The sequence below is a fragment of the Myripristis murdjan genome, chromosome 5 (assembly GCF_902150065.1).
Source record: "Myripristis murdjan chromosome 5, fMyrMur1.1, whole genome shotgun sequence".
NCBI lineage: Eukaryota > Metazoa > Chordata > Actinopteri > Holocentriformes > Holocentridae > Myripristis > Myripristis murdjan.
The window spans coordinates 12391417-12412571 of NC_043984.1; the positions used below are offsets into that span (position 1 = coordinate 12391417).

The following is a 21155-nucleotide window of genomic DNA, read 5'->3' on the forward strand; positions in this document are numbered from 1 at the left end:
GTCAGGCTCAGTCAGGCCCTGTGCAGAACGTGACCGCCATGTGACACCTTCCTCCAAGAGCTTGAAATTACATTACACGCAAACAGGGTGGACGTCGCATCTCTCTGACTGTGCTCTCTGTTTTTGTGTGTGCTGCCCTGCTGCTAGGATGGCCCATAATGGAAAAGTTTTGCTCATCCTTCCACTAGAGGGTAGTCCACACAAAGACATCCTGTTAAACATTGCGCTTTTTTCTACACAATATTGGGTGATTTGCTTTTTTCGGATATGTTTACAAGAGACACACGAGGGAACATTTTCCTCTGATTAGCTCACATTCTTGTAGCATAAGTGTGTGTCACACCTGGTGTTTCTATACATGGGCCTCTGAAGTTCCTCTGTCTAATTACAGGTGAAGGACACTGGATGGAAAAGACCTGAGGGTGATAGTGCTCAACATGATGCAACTTCCATCTCATTTTCACGTGTTTACTATTAGGCTGTAATGATTACGGATTAAGAAAGAGTAACAAATTATTCCTTAATTATCTGCATTCCTTCACCAGAAAGTTGCTCATCCTTTAAAAGTTGGGCATCCTTTGCCATCAAGACCGATATAAACGTGCTGCGGCTTTGCAATTTTTGTTGTAAATTAAAAAAAAAAAAAAAAAAAAAAATCATCCCAAAAAGTAAAATACAGACTTTATGTTTACTCGAGGCATTGCAATGCAAACAGCTACCCAGCAAATGTCTCGGGGCAAGTGCACGATCCGACTTGCCCTTTTAAGAAAATGAGAAATAGTCAGGAATGACGTCTACTGCGCACAGGAGCCGGAGGGAAATTGACACTTGCGGAGCGGCGAGAGACAGCGAACGAGAAACGGTGAGTGGCAACGGCAAACTTTAATAGACAATAAAGGGGGGCAAATAAGTCATTTGAGGCAAAGTAGACGGCGTTAACATTATGGAGACAATAAGCAAGCACAGAAAGCGGCGTGGTGTGTGTTATTTGCGGTCTATAAATTGGAGGAATTCTGACTCTCCGCAAGTAGAGACGGACTGTGTGCACTCCCATTTTAGTCAAGGCCAGGCGGAAGGGCAGGTAACGTTAGCAATCCGGCTACGGCTTTTCATTGCAAATACATCGTAGTATGTCTTGATATAAGCTCTGCCTTTGAATATAAGTACCACGAACGTTTCAAGCCAACGATGCGCTTGGTTGCAGTGTGTTTGTGACGCCCTAGCTGTGTTTTTATCTCGTACTGAAAGAAGGAATGTGTCGGCTAGTTAGCTCGCTAGCTAACGAGCGACAGCTAGCTTGTGAAGTATCGAGGCGGCCCGTTCTCAGCCAGTTAAAGCTAGCTAGTTAGCGGTATTTTGCTAACAAGCTTGTTAACGGGACTTAGTCTAGTTGCTGGTGTGAAATCAGATTCCGTACGGACAGATGCTGATCTCGGTTCCCTGGATTAAAGATAATGGCATTTAGCGGATTTGTCTATGTGTGCGGGCTTCTGAATTGAGAAGGATTTGATGAATGTTATGCATTAAAATAGCAAACATACAGGGCTGCTTGACGTTGTTAACTGCTCTGGGCAATAATCACAGCCGCAGATTGCAGAGAATTAGCATTATCTTGCTGTGATACAGCCATAAGCACATAAACTTGATTTAGTGAGGTTATTAAAAAAGCACAGATGACTTTTTTTTTTTAGGGGTTCAGGCTTCACAGCAGCCTGTTGCAGATGATGTGTGTTGCACCAGGGAGTGTAACAGGGAAACAGGAAAGGTGTGTTCTCTATTCCCAAACTATAAACATATACCAGGTCTCTCAGTCATGGCACCGTCATTGATGATAGATTGTCATTGTCACCAAGTTAGCTAGACGTTGCTTTATGTGGACTCGTTTTGTCACTCAGTGCTGCTTCTTTCCACCCTGTGACGATTTCAAATGATGCTTTTGCCCTCATCCTGTGCCCTGAATCTCTTGTAGCCCAGGTTTGGTGATGAGATATAAGCTGTAACCCACTGACTTCCCCCCTCAGAGCAAGCCTGCTGTCTGTCTGGGGTCTTGAACAGGAACAGAGACTGGAAGAGGCTATTTTAGTAGATACTCCTTTTCCATCCTATCAGCATGAGGCTTACTTGCAGTGTGGAAAGAGGATGTGGTTACAGGTCAAGGCCTCAGACAAGGCAGATACGTTTGAGTGAGCAGCGGATGTCAGTTAACTAACAGATCTTTCTCATAATTAAGTCAGCAGAGTTTTGTTCTGACTCACTCGGTTTCAGGCTTTCAGTGGACCTAGAAAGATATGTAACATGATTAAAACTAAGAAGCTCACTGAACGGCGGAAATTTTGATCAGTGGTTTGTTTCTTAAGTCATTTTTTGGATGTCATTCTTGGTATGTACAAGATTGTGGGCCTTTACTTTGATTGCTCTCTTCAGTGAAATAGACTATGTCACTCTACTTTACTTCATGCATCTCCATTTGCCTATGACTCTCACAGACATCCTCATTACTCAGAACTCGTTTTCCTGAGTGAGATAAACACAGAATGCAATTCATCTGATAGAATGATTAGCCAAATTACTTTTATTAATACATTATGGTAGTTGTTCACAAGAGAACTTTGCTGTTCTGTCTTTTTTTTTTTTTTTTTTTAGCTCTGGCTGGCAGCGTTACTGTAGTCTTTTGGCTTGTCAGGTTTTCTGCTGTCATTAGCATTGCTCAGTTCACGTAAAAAAAAAAAATGGGTCGGCTTCTTGCTAAGCTTTGTGTGAACATGTAGCAGAGGATTACTTAATGAGCGGTTTTGGTGGATGAGTAACTGGTAGCATACTATGTATGTGAAAAAGGCTCTGCCAGAACAACTACTGTTTCACCGGCTTTTTCTCTGCACCTCAAAACCTCAAGTGGCATTGCTTCTCAGAGTGCAGTGCTTGTAATTGTCATGTGAGTCACACATGAGGCAAATACAAAGATGGCATAACTGTTGGTGTCAGGCCGCATGATGAACGGATGTGTGCTTTTTTTCCATCAACCGCACTGGGTGGGAGAGACAGGGCAGCTGTCAATCATGCCACCCTGCTGAGTCAGTCGCCCTGACAGCTTCATTGCCATTGGATTAGCAATGCTTGACTAGGAAGAAACACGGCGATAGTGGACCCTGACTCGCAGATGATTTAATGAGGGGAAATTGTTGATGTCGTAGTTTGGCCATGAAGCTTCCTGCTCTCTCTCAGCCTTTACTCTGCTCCCCACTTTCAGTTTTGTCCAGTTTGACACATAGCCTATCCAGACATTGTGCGCTGTCCCGCTAGCAGCACCTCCTCTTACCATTTCCAGCCTTACATGGTGACATACTTTTGGCCATAGAGGGTGAGTGATGCAGTGATGTCATGGCGGAGCATGTTTTCTGTGGCGTGTGGCTTTCCCTCTCTCCTTATTTGCTGGGGTTACTACAAGAGCCGAGGAATGGCAGCGGTGTGTTTGTTTTGTTGGGAATGACAGTGTGTAGACGAGGGCAATGGAAAGAGGGAGAGGTTTGGTTTTAAAGGAGATGTCCTTACATGGCCTTGAGTGTGTTTGTGTGTGTCGTGAGCGTGTATCTGTGTGTAGGCAGGCAGCTGAGAGAGTACAGCTCTGTGTGTATTTTTTTCTGGTATGAAAGCTGCTATGAAAGTGTGTGCAGCCGAAATGTTGGAGAAAGAGCATCTTACTCAGTCATGTCGCTGTTTTTTTTCCTGCCTTTTATAGCAGCAGAAAAAGCTGTAGGCTACTTATGATTTGTAAGCACATACCCTTAAGAAAGGGGTAGAAACGATACAGGGGATGCCTAATTCAATATCAGACAGAATTTGTTTGGACCTGGTAAGCTCATTATGGGTGCATTTTTACTAATATTGGAGTTCGTATTGGTGCTGATAACAGGGTGAAATCAGTGCTGTAACAATTAATTGACTGGTTGATCAGTACATTAATTGATTATAATTTTGATGAACAATGAGCCGTCATTTATCAAGTAAAAAAAAATCCCCCAAAATTTCTGATAATTGGATCATTGGAAAATTAATATTCTGTTTTTTTTTTGTTTTTTTTTGTGGCTGCTGACCAGGTTAAGAAGACATCACTTTGAGTTCTGTTGATGTCCTACGAACATTTGTCCTTATTTTGGACACTTATACACCAACAAATGAGTTGAAAAAGCAAACAACAAATCTGCTAATTAAGAAATTAATCATTAGTCATAGCTGTTGCTAAAACAAAGCATTTCTAAAAGATCTGTGTGATATTTCAGAAACAAAAGCAGTCTTTCTCAACATTATCCAATTTTGGCAAATAGAAGTCTTTTGAGTAGGCTATATTTTAGTATTTCTCACATGCAGAGAAAAAGAAGGATCTTTGATCATTTATTTTGTCCACTGACCCTATATTAATGGTCCAAGACTAAATTGTTCAGTGAAAATAATGCATTGAATCAGTGCTTGGTTTCAGATGGATACTCTGAATTTTGTACTTGGTATCAAGAGCAGCACAGGAACCATAAAAGGATATATTTAATTTACTTCAGTTTTGCTCACCCTGAGAGGACTGTGTAGGATGTAACAGATGGGATTTGACTGTATGCTGTTTGGAGGAGTGAAAGTCCTCCATAATGATGCGTGCAGCATTCTTGTAGTAATGTCACAGTCTCTGACTCCAAAGGGCTTTCTGATGTCATCTGTCCTTGCAGGGATCAGGCCACAGTGTTCACTCAAGAAACATGATGTGTGGATAGCTGACAAATACGGCCTAGCCCATATCGCTCTCTCTCTCTCTCTCTCTGTGTGTGTGTGTATGCATGCGTACATGACATTGTGTGCATGACACTGTGCCTGCACTTGACTCTGTACTTGAATGTTTACACGTGCATTCAGCACTGACTTTTTACACTGCACTTGTAAACCCCACACCCCCTCAACACACACACACACACACACACACACACACATACTTAAACAGTAGCTCCTCCCAAATCGTGCAAGGAGAAATTCTCTTTTGTGTGTTGTGGATTAGTGAATATGAATTATTCACAGGCCAGGCTTCATATCCCACATGGTCACCCCTCGTGACTGGAGTTGGAGGTCCTAAGTCCTCTGTCCACCCCCCCTGAGTATTTAGATGGAGTGTGCCATAAAAAGAACGGTGTAGGAAGGGATCATCTGCTTCCCAGAATGGCTTGTGATTAGCTTTTCATCATTTTGAAAAAGGTTTATTGTCAACCAAGACTGCACTCTTCCTTTGGTTCTGCTTTTAAAATAAACTGATCCCCGTTTGCCTTTGCGCCGACAAGCTGCACTCTTCAACCCATCACCCAAAAGAGAAGATGTTTTCTCTCATCTCAGGACCCATGCTCTTTAAAACAGGCTATTTACTACTCATGAATTTTGGACACTACCAGATGCTACTCTACCAAAAGCTGGGTGTTAGCAAGGCCCTCATGATGTAGTATCACAATACATGGGTCACAATGCAATTTGTATCATGATACATTGCAGTATTATACTGAAGTGACTGAAAATGTATCAATAGCACTTAAAGTACTATCTTATACTATCTTAGGCTTAACACCTGGGTAGACTAATGAACTCTGTCACTGTGTCATGATTTAATCCAAAAGGCCCATTACAGTTTAAATGAAACAACTTAGTGTAATGTACTAAAATATCGATGTTATACCAATTTATGAAAATGGAGTGCATAAAAGATACATATCAAAGCAAGTGGCTAGAAAACGGATATAGTATTGTGAAAAATTATATCACAGTGCTCAACTGTATTGTTTTGTTTTTAGCTCAGTTATAACCAGAAATAGTCCTCTTTCCTCTAACATCTGGTGCTGTACTGTTGCCATTTACGTTGCGCAGGCACAGCTTTAGCTCGCCTCATTAATTGGAAAATCCAGAGAAATTGAATAATTGACTGTTGGGCATAGGGACAGGGTTTGCTAGATAGCTCCTAGCACAATGGTGCCATCTTAATTGAGTCAGTATTGTTATTCTGTTTAGCAGTCTATTACAGTTTGCTTGTCTGTTCATCTTTCATGTGCCTGCAGGAAACAGCTGAAAAGATATCCCCCCAAATCTACAGAATGCTGAAGGGAATTACACTAATGAGGAAAAAATAAACATGCCTCACGAAATTCAAGACAGTTTATCATTGCAAAAGCTTGTTTTGCAGACCATTCTACTTCCATTTTGCAAAAAAATAATTTGACAGAAAGCCGTTATGTGTTTTTTCGGAGAGTGGAGCCAGTATCAGGGCCTCTCCCACCCTCCCGTCCACAGCTACAACCAAATCTCAGAGTACTGGTCCTTGTAGCCTCTCTGTACAGCCCAACTTGTTGTGACCCACTTGGCTAACCCAACTGATGTCACACTGTGATGTGTGCCAACGATTTGAAACCTCCATGTTGCTTAAAGGGATATTCCAGTGATTTCACAATTTCCCCATGTCTCAGTTTCCACTTCCCTCAGCTGTTATCAGGCATTACCAATGGCTGGCATCAGGCCTATTTTGGTATTTTAAAAATACCAAGAATGAGTGAACGATAGCAAATTTGCCAATAGGGTGTGTTATGGTGTGGAGTGGCCAGATGATTGTGTCATTAAGACACATGTCTGCCAAACCCATGTATCATCTCCCCTTCAGTTCCCCTGCACACACAAACACACACATGCACACCACAGCTGGTTTGTGTTAGAGAGGGGTCACATACTCTTCACCTCCTCCACCCTGCAGCAGCTCCACTTATGGGTGTTCCCTCCATTGTTGTGCAGCTTCTTGTCCATGCCTCCAGGAATGACTAGAATCCTTCCTTTCTGGAGTGGAAAAATCTGGGATCGGACTGGGAAAATTCCTTTTGTTTTCTTTTTGGAAAACAGCTGATTTTTGTTGTCTTTTTTATCTCCTCTTCTCTCACTTTACCTATCCCTTTCTTTGCTTTCCCCCCCTTGTTTGTCCAGTGTAGACTGCTGGGCTGTCCGGTGAAGCAATCTCGCCATGCGTGAATACAAGCTAGTGGTGCTAGGCTCCGGAGGTGTGGGCAAGTCCGCTCTGGTGAGTATTTTTTCTCCATCCTGACCCCTTTCCTGCCCCCATCCCTGACGCCTGTGCAGTGTTTCCTAAAGCCTTTGTAGCACTGGCCAAAATAACCATCAATCAAAACCACCAAAAGACTGTTTGAAAACTGTCTGCACCAACTGTTGAGCAGGTCTACATTAGAGTGGAGTAAAAAAAAAAAAAAGCAGAGGAGGACATTCTCATCAGTGGGTGCCACAAGAGCCCAGAACCAGGACTCTGATGATGAAGCTGTCCTTACTTCGTTTTTCCCTTTTAAGTGTTTCCCTGCCCCCCTGTTGTTGGTCTATATGCTTGTGCTTCCTGCTTGTGTATTATGTTTTTGTAAAATTACCTGTGTATGTCCTTAGCTGCCCTGCGTGTCTGTAGTTGGCATTCAGTTGTACTCTGTTTTTCTCCTACAGGCTCACAGATGATAAGCTCTGGCCTTATCATCCGCTCTAGCTGTAGAAAATTACCCACACATTTATAGCTATAATATAATATTCCAAAATGTGTCATGGAAAATTCAGCAAGGCAAAGTATTGCTCATTTAGTCTGTGGATACATAGCCACTACTATTTTTATGGATGCAATCAAGAACACTCAAACAACAGGACAGCAATAATTTCCAGGTAGAGCTGTAAGGTTTGCCTTACAGCTTGGACGTCTGTGAGGCATCATATGCCCTGCTTAACTAACACGACCAGGTGTTGAAGTCAGGTTAATCCCTCAAACTGGCAGGTCCTGACATGTTTAGACCTTAAGATGTTTTCAGGTGAACTCAGTCTACCTCAAATGTAAATCTCACATAATGTAGAGGGCTTTGCTAGAGTCCTATCTCGCACATTTGTTTGTTGTGTGTGTGTGCATGTCTAAAACAAATATAGACATGTAGCTGTGGGCTTCAAGAGCCCACTCTGCCTAGCAACATCATGAACATCCTCGTCCTTAATGCCCTATCGAGTTGTTTTGCTAACTCTAGATGGACACAGTGCTGCTCCAGCACAGCTAGGAGACATGGCAGTTGGGCCATATTTGCCACTTCGGATGTTTTGTTCTCACAGCAGGGAGGTCACATTGATCTGACGCTGGCTCTGTCTCTGTCTTCTCTTACAGACAGTTCAGTTTGTACAGGGAATCTTTGTGGAAAAATATGACCCTACAATAGAAGACTCATACAGAAAGGTAAGTGTCCCGTCAGGGGAGAGGGGAGAGGCAGAGAGTGTGCTGGCCTGGAATGAGCTGATTGCTAGCAGCTGGTCTACAGGGTCACGTCATGATGTTGTGCTCTTGTTTTCTCTTCTCAGCCTCCACACCACTCTGTTGCTGTGTCTCTCCTTTTTTTCCATTCTTTGTCTTTCTCTCTTTATCCATTTGGATCACTCTCTCTGTTTCCTCTATTATTTTTCTCTCTCATCCATTATTGTTTGTAGACCCTCTGGTTTGTGTTCTGTAATGCAGTGCTGTCTTTGATCTCAAATAAACTTTGTTGTCTCTGAGTCTGTTTTATGTGTTTCTGACTTGCTGTTTTCATGTCCCTTACAGCAAGTGGAGGTAGATGGGCAGCAATGTATGCTTGAAATTCTTGACACAGCAGGCACAGTAAGTGATCTCCATACTTGTGGCATCCCCTTTCACTACCCAGCATTATTGTGCATGATAATTCGTCAGTCAGAACTTTGAAAACAAGTTTTGGGTGATGAGGCCTGGCAAACATTTACCTTACAGCATAGTAACTATGTTGAGAAAACATATAAACATTAATCTTAGGCTCAGGGTTGGTTCATTGAACCTGAATTGGATCACACTTTTTGTTATTTGAAAAATATGAATTTGAATTAAAATTGAATCAGTGAATATAAGGCCTAGAATTACATCAAGATTTTATCAGATAAGATGCCACCTAATGTGTCACATTGTTAGGTTTCTTATAGTTTTTCTGTTATGATTGGTGCACTTTGCTCCAATATAGGAATGCTGTAAGAGCGTTTGCAATGTACTCAGATGTAGTTAGTGCTGAAAGGCATGTTGTCATTATGTTGATGGTGCACCAACAACATGCATGCTTGATTCTAGTACAAAATCAATGGGTGCTGATTGATCAGATCCATAGAATGCCCAGACTGTGTACAATATGGAAATTGTAATGTGGAAAAACTTCACTACATCTATTGCATTAGCTTTTCACAAGTACTTTGCAAATATCTGTGCATCGTGGCACCAGTCACACCAATGTAATCCCCTAGCATATGTGCTAAACTCTGGCAGTAAAAGAAAATGTTATTTCTCAAATGACAAATACGATTGAACAGAGCTCATGGCCTGTCCTCCTCATTTTTTGCACAGGAGCAGTTCACAGCGATGAGGGACCTGTACATGAAGAATGGCCAAGGCTTTGCCCTGGTATACTCCATCACAGCACAGTCCACCTTCAATGACCTCCAGGACCTGAGGGAACAGATCCTACGAGTAAAGGACACAGAGGACGTAAGTAGCTTCACACAAGGGTTAATTTCTTCACCTGTTCCTTGATATTTAACACTAATCCTGTCCTAACCAGCAGCCATGTCTTTGATTCCATCAACAAATCTGGGGAATGCCTCATTTGGGGATATTCCACCCTTAGTTTTGCTTTTTGTACATACAGTGTGGTTTTCCCCTTCAAATCTCCCTCCCAGCATGGATCTATAACGGTTCAAACAAAATAAGGATATGCCGTCTCAATATTTCCCCATTTCGCTTGTTATGGAACAGCACATTTCCCCTTCTCTGTATCTGTGGTAAGTTAGAAGTCTGTTGGAGTGAGCGAGCCCTCCATCCCCTTTCTGGTAGGGCAGATAGCGCGTCAGCAGGATCTAGGATGCCCTTTTTTGGTGATCTGTGGAGGGAATGAATGTTACCATAACCCCCTCACTCAGTGTTTCCTTCTCTCGCTCTCTCTCTCTCTCCCCCCCTCTCTCTCTGTCTTTCTTCCCCACCAGCCATCTATAAACCCCCTCTCCAGCTTGGTACAGAAGCTTTATACCTCTCCTGCCTGTCTGTCCCTCTCTGGCTCCCCTCCCTCTTCTTTCTATGCCAATATTCTCCTCTGCGTTTTGTTTTGATTGGCCTTTCAGCGCCTGTTGCTCTTTGCTCCCCCCTCCTTTCTCTGGCCTGCCTTGTGGTCTAACTGTGGTCTGGCACTCTGTGTTGGTGATTGGACTCTCTGGGATGATGTGCAAGGAAAGCCCCAAATCATCAAAAACACACAGGATTGTGAAGCTGTGGTGCTTTGAGTCCCCATGGTAGGGGGACCAGTGTTAGCCTCTGGCGAACCAATGGATTGCAGGATCCTTGGCTCCTGGACATGGAAGAAAGCAGTTGCCATCCCTCTTCTCTGAATATATCCCCAGTCCAAACAGTTGTGCTTATCTGCTTATTATGGCCGTACCATCAACTATCGTTCCACTGGGTATTTAAGCCTTTAGCAATGAGGACCACAACATCTGTTTATCTTTCTTTTGCCCCTTGCAAGAATGTACCACCAAAGGAAATGCTTAACATGTTTTTTTTCCCTTTCTTCTTTTCATCGAAGAGAACAAATTTCTTTGTAGGCTTTCAAGTCATTGCAGAGCTAAAGCAGTCATTCTAGTCGCCGCTGCAGCTGTTCTCATTTCCAGAGCTTGATGGGAATGCCACGCACCATTTACTGCAACGCTGGCAAAATGTACAGATACACTCGTTATTGCCAAGCTCAATTAAAAGTCCTTTTAATGACCTGTGCATTGAACGAAGTTCGCCCAGATTGCTCCTCCTGAGGAGACTTGTTCAGGAGTCTCATGAGGTGGAGAGTAAAGTAACTCGACCAGTCACCAGTGTATTAAAAGCTCACATCCCCTATTTCCTTCCAGTGTTCTTATGTAAGAGAGGTCTTATGACTTTTCCGGGCCAGCTCTGTCTCTACTTGTGTGACTCTGGCGGTACTAATGCCTGACTCCGTGCTTGTGACTCACCTCTTCATTTGGAAGTACTGACTCCATTCATCTAAGCCAGGCTCAACTTCCCTGTTGTGTATGCTCAGCAATCCAATCTCTAGAATGCCATTGTGGGCGGGATAGGACCTGTCTGTACCATGTTAAGAGCCTCTGAACAGATTCTCTGTGGGCTGTGTGGATTCTACAAGTAGGCTAACACCGCCTCTGTGCTGCTGACACTGAACATTTTTTCTTCCCTGCATACCTCCATTCTTCCATCCCTCTCTCTCTCTCTCTCCATCTCTTCATCCCAGCTCAGCTTATAGTTTGTGTTAGAAGGGCATACCACCGGTTCTCCCAGGACCCTTGGGAGGACTGTCGTTCAACAGTCCAGTCTGAGGGCTTGTTTGGATATCAAACATCAAGCAGCAACCACCATGGGGTTAGTCCAAACATCCCCACTTCCTGTCGTCTGCCCCACAGACCAGAGAGAGAGAGAGAGAGAGAGAAAGAAATGAGGAGGCTGGAATATTCAGCCCTCACCTTAACAAGTAAAACGTTCTCTAGAGGTACTAGGCCTTACCCCTGTCCAAGAACAACCTCTGAACACTAGACACTTGTGGATGGCTTGAATAAGTAAGAGCAAGTTGATGCATGTCAGACTACTACCGTATTGCTTACAAATATGCGGTTTTTCCAGATCTGTAACTCAATGTCTGGGGGCTGATTTTTAGAACAAGAAATGGGGAATGAAGGCAGCGTTTCCCATGCATACATTTATTTGTTTGCAGGCCCACCACAAATAGATTTCCCAGCTGATATATTAACAGCGCCTCTTGTGCCACATGCAAAATTTTTCCACTGTGTGATTCTGTGTCTCTAGTTTGCCCTGCTTTGCCACCAACACAAATAACCTCTGAACCCATGGCGAACACAGGAAGAAATGCTAATCCTTTCCTGCAAGAACAGTTTCTTGCATCTTGATGTTTTTGTTTCTGTTGTCATGCAGTTTTATAGGGGGTGGTTCAGCGAACAGAACAGGACTTTGAAAATAAACTGTATGGGCACACACGGAGTCTTAACACTATCATGTAATTCCAGAGAGCAGCTAGTGCATGGAGTCTTGCTCAAATGTTAGAAAACATTCAGGAAGGAAAGCGATGTTATCCTGGCTGGGTGGGGCTGCCATGACTTCCTCTGGGCCAGCATGCTCCCTAGATAGCTGGTCAGGAAACAGCAGGCAGGATGAGACGCATCCCGACACCCTGACTGCCCCTCTGCCCACTGACAGTTAGGGCTAAGGTTTTGCCAAGAATAGTCCCTTCCTTAGAGTTTTTTTTTTTCTTGACCTTCGTCACTTAATATCTATGAAGGGGTTCACAGAAAAGGAAAATGTGTTGCATATTTGGGAGATTCCAAAAGCAGTTATACTTTGTTTTGGTGGTTGTGATCTTATTGCAGTACCTACGGATGTGGGTGAAAAGGATGTCCTTTTAAAGACACAAAACAAAAAGAAACAGCCATCCATCTGTCTTGGCCCACTTACTTCTGCTTAGGGTCACATGGTCCTGCAGACAGCATGCATTTGGCTGAAGGCAGGGAAACACTCTGGACAGGTTGCCAGTTGATCACAGGGTTAACACAGACAAAGGCACCTCATTCACATCTATGGGCAGTTTAGAGTCCTTGCACTGTTTGAAGACACTGAAGCACCTGAAGGGGAAAGCCATACAAACTCCACATTACGGATCAGGACCAGGATTCAATCCTTCAGCCCTCTATCTGTGAGGCAACAGCACTCACCACTGAGCCACCATGCTGCCAAGAAACTGCCTCCTCCACTATTTCATATTGATTTTTTATTGTCTTTTGTTTTTGCGTTGACTAACCCTAAATGATTTTCCTTCACAACCTTCCCTTGGGGGCTGATTGATTTTCTTGATTGTCTTTGTGGACCTTCCATCTAGCCTTCAAATTGAATTGAATAGACTGCTTAACTGTTGATAATGATGCCTTCCATTTAATCATTTGAGCTCACACTTGAATTGAACTGTATTGATGAATGGCAGGCCCAGTCATTCTCTCACTCCATCTTATGTTCTTACGTTCTAACTCCCAACTTTCTCACCTCTCTGTCTGATCATCCTCCTCCTCGTCCTCTCCCAGACCCAGACCTCTGCTCTTTACCCTGTCCTCTCTGCCCCTCATTTTGGTCTTTGTTCCCCCATCACCTCTTTCTTTCTTCCTCTCTAAACCCTCATTTTTTCTTCATTACCCCTCCTCTCCTCAATCCCTTCCATTTTCTTATTTCACGTTTTCCTAACCTGCCTCCTACATTTCTCCACCTTTCTTTCTATATCTGTTCAGTTTTGCCACTCAAAGCAAATTTCAGTCAGTCTGTTTCAGTCTGTCCTAGATGAGCGTCTGCTTTTCTATTTATTTTCAGTGCTGAAAAAATGTCTATGTAGATTCATTATAAAATAGTATAAATGGTATTTTGTATTAGTATAACATTAAATATTTCAAAAGAGAGAATCAATGGTAAATATTCATGAGCTTGTACATATTACTCCTACCCGTCCTCAGGTGCCGATGATCCTGGTGGGGAACAAGTGTGACTTGGAGGATGAGCGTGTGGTGGGGAAGGAGCAGGGCCAGAACCTGGCCAGACAGTGGAACCACTGTGCCTTTTTAGAGTCCTCTGCTAAGTCAAAGATCAATGTCCTCGATGTGAGTTAGAGCACACACACATACACACGGCTGACTGTTGTCAACAGCAAATCCACAAGCACCACCTGCAACACTACATTCTTCTGTTTGGTTTATTCCTGTAGTTTTAGGAATAGTTTAATGGCAATCCAGACATGTTGTCATTAGAGAAATGATCCATAGGAGGAGGAGAGTGTTGACAAAGACAAAGGGATGTATGAAGTTATGAGTCACCACACAATACCACACCCTTGTCAAAACTACTGTTTGTGTACAGCAGCCTGTATCCATGTTAGAGCTTCAACTGAAGGCTCTAAAGTGCAATAGTGTGCCTTTGGATCAGGAAAGAAAAATTAGTTTACCTGTGGGAGTCCACTCATGTTTTCTGTTCCCTCTGACCTCTCTTCTCTCTCTTTTTTTTTTTTTTTTTTTTTTATAAATCTTTTTTAGATCTTCTATGACCTGGTCAGACAGATAAATAGGAAAACGCCAGTGGAAAAGAAGAAGGCGAAAAAGAAATCCAACTGTGTCCTGCTTTAAAGATCCCACCCCTCCCTGCCCCTGCAGCAGCTCTGAGCCAGGTGTGTGTGTGTGTGTGTGTGTGTGTGTGTGTGTGTCTAAAGTATCTTAACACCTCCCAACAACATTAGTCATAAAGCCCCAGCCCTTTGGTCTTCATTAGATTTCCTGGATGATGCTACTTACATGAGTTATAATTAGTAACTCATCACAGTATGTATTACTACTGCTATGTTACTGGTGAAGTGGACTGTGTTTTTCCAAATTAACTGACCCCATGCCAACCTCCTAAATTGGACTGGAGTAATATAAGTGGACCTAGAGTATTTAAAGGTGCTTTTAGTGGGTAGTTAATCCAGTGTATTTGGCTTTTAGTCTGTCATTTCATTTCTGCTGCAGCCTGGATTAGAAATGCTGCCATTGTTTTAAGAGGAACCATTCCATGTGATGGTGGATCAGTCAGGCATCTTGTTCACAGGATATTTGTGTAGGATGTGTCGTGTTACTTTCTATAAACTGCCGCAGTTAGCATCTCATGACAGTGACACGCATTCCTTGGCTGCTGCAGAGTTTCATACCATAAATGTTTCTGAATGGTTTGCCATCCCTTAACAGTGTGAAGTGCTCTCATCAGCACTTTTTCTCTTTGTGATTGCGCCATCTCTAATCAATGAATGAATAACTTATTTGGCAAAAAAATGAAGAATGTCAGCAGTATTTTACATTGTTTTACATTAACTGGTTAAGTGTGAGAAAATATCTGTCCTCATCGGTTTGTTTTCCAGTAAAATGAAAGTTCCTTCTCCATTTCTCAGACAGTTTCCTAGCTACGTTTCGGAAATGGAGAAGTTGGAGAACCATACCACTAAATAAAATAGACTGCTTTCCGGTTAAATCTTTCACAACACACCCACTTATTTAATAAGGCTATTCTTGCCTCCACTAATATTTTCTGTGGGAAATGATATTAAATCTTCACCCTTAGTAGATTTTACATTGCTATCTTACAATCAGCTGCATACTGCAGCCAGCAAGCCCTTGTGGCTGTTTTGTGAACATTAGTGGCCATTTAGTGGCCATTTTTTTCCTGCCACTGTAATTAGCACATTGACTAAAGGATCTGTACTCCATTCAGGCTACACAAACACCACTGGTGGTCAGAGTGCATGTTCTCTATCAGATTTTAAGATTTAACCCAGATAAGCCATTCCTCACCAATTTAGAATGTGAAGCATGCTCCACCCTGATGTGGAAAGTTTGCTTCAGATGATGACTTTGGGCTTAATTATTGAAGAAATCTCTGAAATCTTTCAGTGTGTGTTCACCCCCACAAGGAGAGTAGCACAGTCAGGCCTCATTGTTTCCACACACTGAAGCCAGTGAAGCTGAACCGTGTTTTGTGTCAGTAGGTCTGTGTGCTGACGGCCGAGCAGCCGTGGCTGAGGGTGATGCAGGTTAAATGTTTGGCAGCCCTCTTGCTGACTATGGCTACATTTTTAATCAATGAGACAAATGGACAGCAGGGTGGTGTAATGAGTCGGCAGACTGTCCTTAAACTGGAGGACACGGGAAGAAGCCCCTGTGTCTGCGGGCATCCATCTGCTGGAGTGTCCTTGAACAACATGTTGACTCCTTCCCAGCTTCAGGGGCACTGATCTGTAGCTAACCCTTAGCTCAGAGCTTGCTGTGGAGGACAAAAAGTGAAAAGAAAATTTCCTTACAGGGTTCAGTAAAACATCACATTATCATCATATGTTATTATCATCATTAAATACTTTGGTATTGGACCAGAGTGTGGCCAACATGAACCAGTCAGGCTGAGCCGGCTACAGTGTCACTTCATCAGTGATTAATAGTGCTGTTTAAAGCAGAGAATGGTGTCACTTTCAGAGTTTCTCTTACTTAGGCTTTACCTGGGCAGGTCGTCCAGGAACATTAGCACCAACCCCGGAATATTTTTTTCTGAAATGTTTCATTAAAATTTTAATTTTAAGTCTGTCAATTTCATTTCTCATTATAGAGATTGCAATCTTCAGTTTTTGATGCACAAATCTGCAACCTAAATCAATTCCTAACTGGCTAAATCGTTTGAGCTTAATCCCAAACTGACCACAGACAAATGGCAAGACGTTCTGCTGGCGCAACAGCCTCGGGGCTGTCCGTGTCTGCTCTTGTGATTGTGGTTCCAGTTCTCTCTTGGATCTGGTCAACTTGATCCTTGTCCAACCTAAAACGGCACTGAAACCTGTCTCGCTCCAGTCCGAACCCCAGACGCTAAAACTCGCCAAGCTCCCAACAGCGCTAAAAAAAAAAAAGTCATGCAGTTGCAGTATCATCACTGTGTCGTCTCCTGATGTCAAGTAATGCTGCAACAACAAGCAGTTTTTGCCCTCCGTTCAATATTGTTGGCAGGAAATGTTTTTTGAATAACTGGAGGGAGATGCTGTGACATCCCAAATGGAACTGTGCTGTTTGATAGTTACAAATAAAAGATTTCAACACAAAATGAGTCATGAAAAATATAATTAAAAGCATAATTATCCCAATAAGAGTTTACTGTTGCAAGACATCACTTTCTATTCAGCATCACATACAGCTTAACTTTCCCTGGCCGGCCCACAAAGTGCCACAAATAAGCAACGCACCGACCAAGTTGCTCACTGTGTCTGTGCAATTAGAATCAGTGTTAAGATGTTTGGGCAGTGTTGTCAGAATGAAGTCTCTATGTTGCCAAGCATTCAGACCGATGAAGCACAGCTAGCCATAGCACTGTGACATCTGCTTTCATCAGTTACTTTTTACAGACTGATAAACAAACTTTTTACATGGTTACTAATAGCTCAGTGGATTATTGAAAGAGATAATGCCAGTGTGTTGGGAGGCCTGAATCCATCTGTGTTGGTCAGTTAGTGGTGTAGAGTGTGTGAGAGTGGGGCCTCTGTCAGCAGGCCCTGGGGCGCTGTCTGTCCCCCCCCTGTACCCACGCTGGCCAGCCCAGTGAACCAACACTAATGGGATTACAGCCCTACTGTTCCACTGCTCACCACACAGCAGCTCTTACACTGTCCCATCTGAGAGCCAGCCTTGCATGGGACTGACACTTAATGGGATATTTCACTTTTGGTGCATTTTTCAGAAAGTTCACCTCAAAATAACTGCATGAACTGTCAGTCTCTGACTTTTGGGAGAGCGTGTGTCGCTACCAGTGTTTAGCCTGCTCACATTTTCTGTACCAGCAAGTTCAGCTAAATGAATTCCCCCGTGTGAATGTCATCTGTAGACGATCAGTGGCTGAGAGCGTCGATCCTGTGTCAGCCCTTTTGAGCATTCTCTCAAAAGTCAGCTTTGTAATTGCCAGCTCAGGGTTTCTACAAGCAGGGGACTAAAGCAGGGCTTGGAAGCATGATAAATGTTGCAAATACAATCTAATAGGCCTATGAATATACTATGACTAATGACACAGTACACAGTAATGACTAGTACACAGAGAGCCCCCTAGTGGTAACAAAACAATATAAACTGTTCTATAATCTGTCACGGACCATTTTGACTGTACAGTTTAAAACAAATTTAAGCCTTAATAAATCCTGTTGCTAGGTTTGTGAAAGGTCACTGCATAGCTGAGAGTGGCTCAGTGTATATGTCATGCAGATCAAAAGGGATATAAGCTTTTCAGTTGCTGGCTTCACTTTTTAAGTTGATTTTTTTTTTTTTTTTTTTTTTTTGAATGTGTGTTTTTGGGAGAAGGGAGTAGTTGTCTCAGGGCAGGGCCTCTCCCTCTCCCCTGATTATCTCATTCACAGCTGGCTGTACTTCCTGCTCTCAAACTAGGAGGAGCAAATATCATCATAGGCGACATGGGAGACTATGCAGTCTTGATGTGTAATGTCATATCATCCTTTTTGGAAGGGTATGATCATGTTGTGTTCTGCATTATCATCATTCTTGGGTGGGGGTGGGGAATGGGGGGGTGAACTTCCTGTTGGATTAATGCCTTACATACCATACTTTCTGAATACACAATGCAAAATTTTATTCCAAAAGTCAATGTGACTCATGCATTTGCCTGTTGGTATATATTTTTTTCACTGATGTTAGCTGGAAAGAAACAATAAAGAAGGTTTATTGGAATGAATATAATAAGAGACAAACTATTTTTTGTACAACAGATAAACCCTTGTATGTTATTTAGAATGGGATGGATAAACAGATGTAATGTAGCTGAATGACCATTAGAGGGCAGTGAGAAGTCAGATAGATGGATTGAATTGGATGACGTATGGGTGACGTAGGGCATCTGTGTAATTTTTTATTTATTTGTTTTTTCCATTCATGTCCTGTGCCTATGTTCTGCCCCCTTTTTTCCCCAGAATGCTGTAATGAAGAACTGTTGCCCTGATTGGAACGTGCCAGCATTCCAACCACCCCGCCCCCTTCCCTCCATCAGCCATAAACGGTGAATCAGCTGACCGATCTGCTCCTGTCAAAGATGAGGATGATCTAAACGAGAGAGAGATGGAGAGAATGACTGAAAGAAAGAAAGAGAGAGAGTTTGAGAGAAGACTCTGGTCTCTCGCCTCTAAGGACCTTCCTCTGTGTCTCTGCATCAGTATGAACCCTGAAAGGACAGTCTCCATTTTCCACACCAACAAACGCTACCACAACAAACTGTGGACGACCACGACGACAACGGTGTTAAACGCGCAGCAAAAGGCTCTGAAAGTATAAGAAACCACGTGTCCAAGAGCTGCCTACCTGGCCAGGCAGCAGCCCCTTATTTTCATTATTTTTTGAGAGTTTAACAAAAAAAGAAAATAACAAATGGTAAAGAAGGAAACAAAAAGTTAGAACTCGGAATTCAGTATTTTTCATCTTTGCAATATTATTAGCGTATTTGAAAGACATGGAAGTTGACCTCTTTAGTTGTATGATTATAAATATTCTTCGAAAAACGAGCATGAAAAAATGCATCTGTTAATAAGTGTAGATGTTTTCAAGTGAAATCAAGTGGAAAAGTGAGAATTTTTTTATAGCCATACACCTATCCTCCATGCCTGTCATGTCATGTCAGTGATGATAGATCAAGGTCCATATAATGTTTTTTTTTTTTTTTTTTTTTGCCCTATTGTTCATGGACTTCTCTTCTGCAGATATCTCTCTCTGATGTGACTTAATTTTATACTCAGTCACTGGGATTTCATAGCTCCCATAATATATTCTAATGCCATTTTTTGCATAATAATGCTTCAGAAAAAAATGGGTCTTTTATAGAAGAAATATGGGGAAAAATAAGGATTGATTTCTATGTCTCTTGAAGCTGAAATATATTATACTAAACCAACTCTAATAATGCTTCTTGTGTTTTTCTGTCAATGATGTTCCAGCTTTTATGGATTATTAAAGTACATTTTAGTACATTTTCATTATATTGGTCAATGTATTTTTGTGAATTAAACTTTTATCCAAAGCCAATTTGACTGATTTGAGAAGAGTGAAATTAAAAGGGTGTTGCACTGCAGCGTGCAGAACATGTTGCATGGTGAAAAGATGTTGATTACATATTGATTGTACACATTGAATCCAGTTGGCTGATTGATCAATAGATGGTGTTGGCTTGGAGAGAGGAGAGGACAGTCAGTTAGTGTCCTTGCATTTTGTTTGTTTTAGTATGTGATCATTTTACCTATTTAGAGTGTGGTTTTTCTTTAAAAACAAACCTGTTGATGAGCAAAACTCTGACAGTCTTTTACATTTTGTAACCAGTAGGGGGCAGTGTAGGAACATAAATGTTACAGGGCCCCCTCTCCACTTCCCTGATTGCTGTCCCAGTAGGAAGCTGTCACATCCTGCATCTAACTAGTTTATTACATAATGCGGCTTAAGGTGACATCCATTTGTGATGGAAGTGGTTGTCCGCTGCGAACATTTCATGCTGATCCTACAGTGGGAAAAGATTTTGGTGGACTGAATTCAAACTCCCACAAATACAAACAAAATATTGTTGCAAATACGCTGTATATGCCTTACTGCTCTGCCCCTACACCCCGCATTTATCCCTGTTTTTCCACCTTGTAAAAAAGGAGGATTTAATTTCCAGCTGTGCAGGAATTTAAAACCTCAACGGATGAAAGTTGAATGTTGTCTGTCTCAAAAGCAATACTATAAGCCACCAGACATGAGCATGTACTCGCGACTGTGCAAAGACACATTTGAATTTAATCTTAGTAACATAAACACAAGCATAAGTGTAGTTGGGTTTAATGACCGTATTACCTGAATTAACTTGTATATTCATACCAGTGGATGATGTGACTATAGTGAGGCATCGAGACTGTTTTCTTGATTATTGGTTGAAGGGTGTTATGACTGCCTTCTGCATTATTTAAATGATCAAATTTAAATTTCACACTAAGCTTTCCTCATCCCAAAAGGTACTCAAGTCTCAAGTGCTTGTGTTTTGTCAGTCTTAAAAGAACCAGACAGGAGGGGATCACAAGCTCTTCCTAAAGTTTTTTCAGTTTTTTTTTTTTTTTTTTTTGGAAGCCCTTTTTTGGAGGGTAGAAAGAAGAAAAAACCTGCTGTATCATCTAAGCTCCTTATGTCTCCAAGGAGGATGTGTCAAGTGGAGGAGGATGCTAAATGTCTTGCGGTGAGAATGGTGGAGAGAGGATTAGCGCGTGTGACTCACTTCTTGCTCTTGTTTTTGACTCTTATCACCTCAACTGCAGCCTTGATCGGGTCCTTAATCCCTTTAGTGGCTGAGAAGCGCAGTAATACCAAACACTTCTGCATTTATCATCCCCTCTCAAATAATGCCCACTGTCATCTTGCGGACTCCCTCGGCTGAGGTTTTTCCGTCCCTGGATGTGTGGGAAGACTGTTGAGCAGCAGGT

The 21155-nt window shown here is 42.4% G+C and overlaps 1 protein-coding gene across 5 annotated transcripts; it reads left to right on the plus strand.

Moving 5' to 3' along the window:
• Positions 1-674: 674 nt before the first annotated feature.
• Positions 675-19688, plus strand: LOC115359219 (ras-related protein Rap-1A-like). Of its 5 annotated transcripts, none has more exons than XM_030051574.1 (8): positions 675-862; positions 6985-7078; positions 8198-8266; positions 8627-8683; positions 9428-9568; positions 13621-13764; positions 14194-14324; positions 18633-19688. In XM_030051574.1, exons 2-7 carry the CDS (start codon positions 7022-7024, stop codon positions 14281-14283), a joined length of 558 nt encoding a protein of 185 aa, XP_029907434.1. In that variant the 5' UTR covers positions 675-862; positions 6985-7021; the 3' UTR covers positions 14284-14324; positions 18633-19688. The 5 variants fall into 5 exon arrangements, with proteins under 5 accessions (XP_029907434.1, XP_029907433.1, XP_029907435.1 ...); XM_030051573.1 differs by having other exon boundaries at positions 678-862; positions 6990-7078; XM_030051575.1 differs by lacking the exon at positions 675-862 and adding an exon at positions 1035-1081.
• The last annotated feature ends 1467 nt before the right edge of the window (positions 19689-21155 follow it).

What these genes read in the sequence shown, in the direction of transcription:
- LOC115359219 (XM_030051574.1), top strand. Translation starts at nt 7,022, where the DNA reads ATGCGTGAATACAAGCTAGTGGTGCTAGGCTCCGGAGGTGTGGGCAAG. An exon ending in TAGAAGACTCATACAGAAAG is followed by an intron (nt 8,267 to 8,626) that starts GTAAGTGTCCCG and finishes TGTCCCTTACAG; the next exon opens with CAAGTGGAGGTAGATGGGCA. An exon ending in GAGTAAAGGACACAGAGGAC is followed by an intron (nt 9,569 to 13,620) that starts GTAAGTAGCTTC and finishes ACCCGTCCTCAG; the next exon opens with GTGCCGATGATCCTGGTGGG.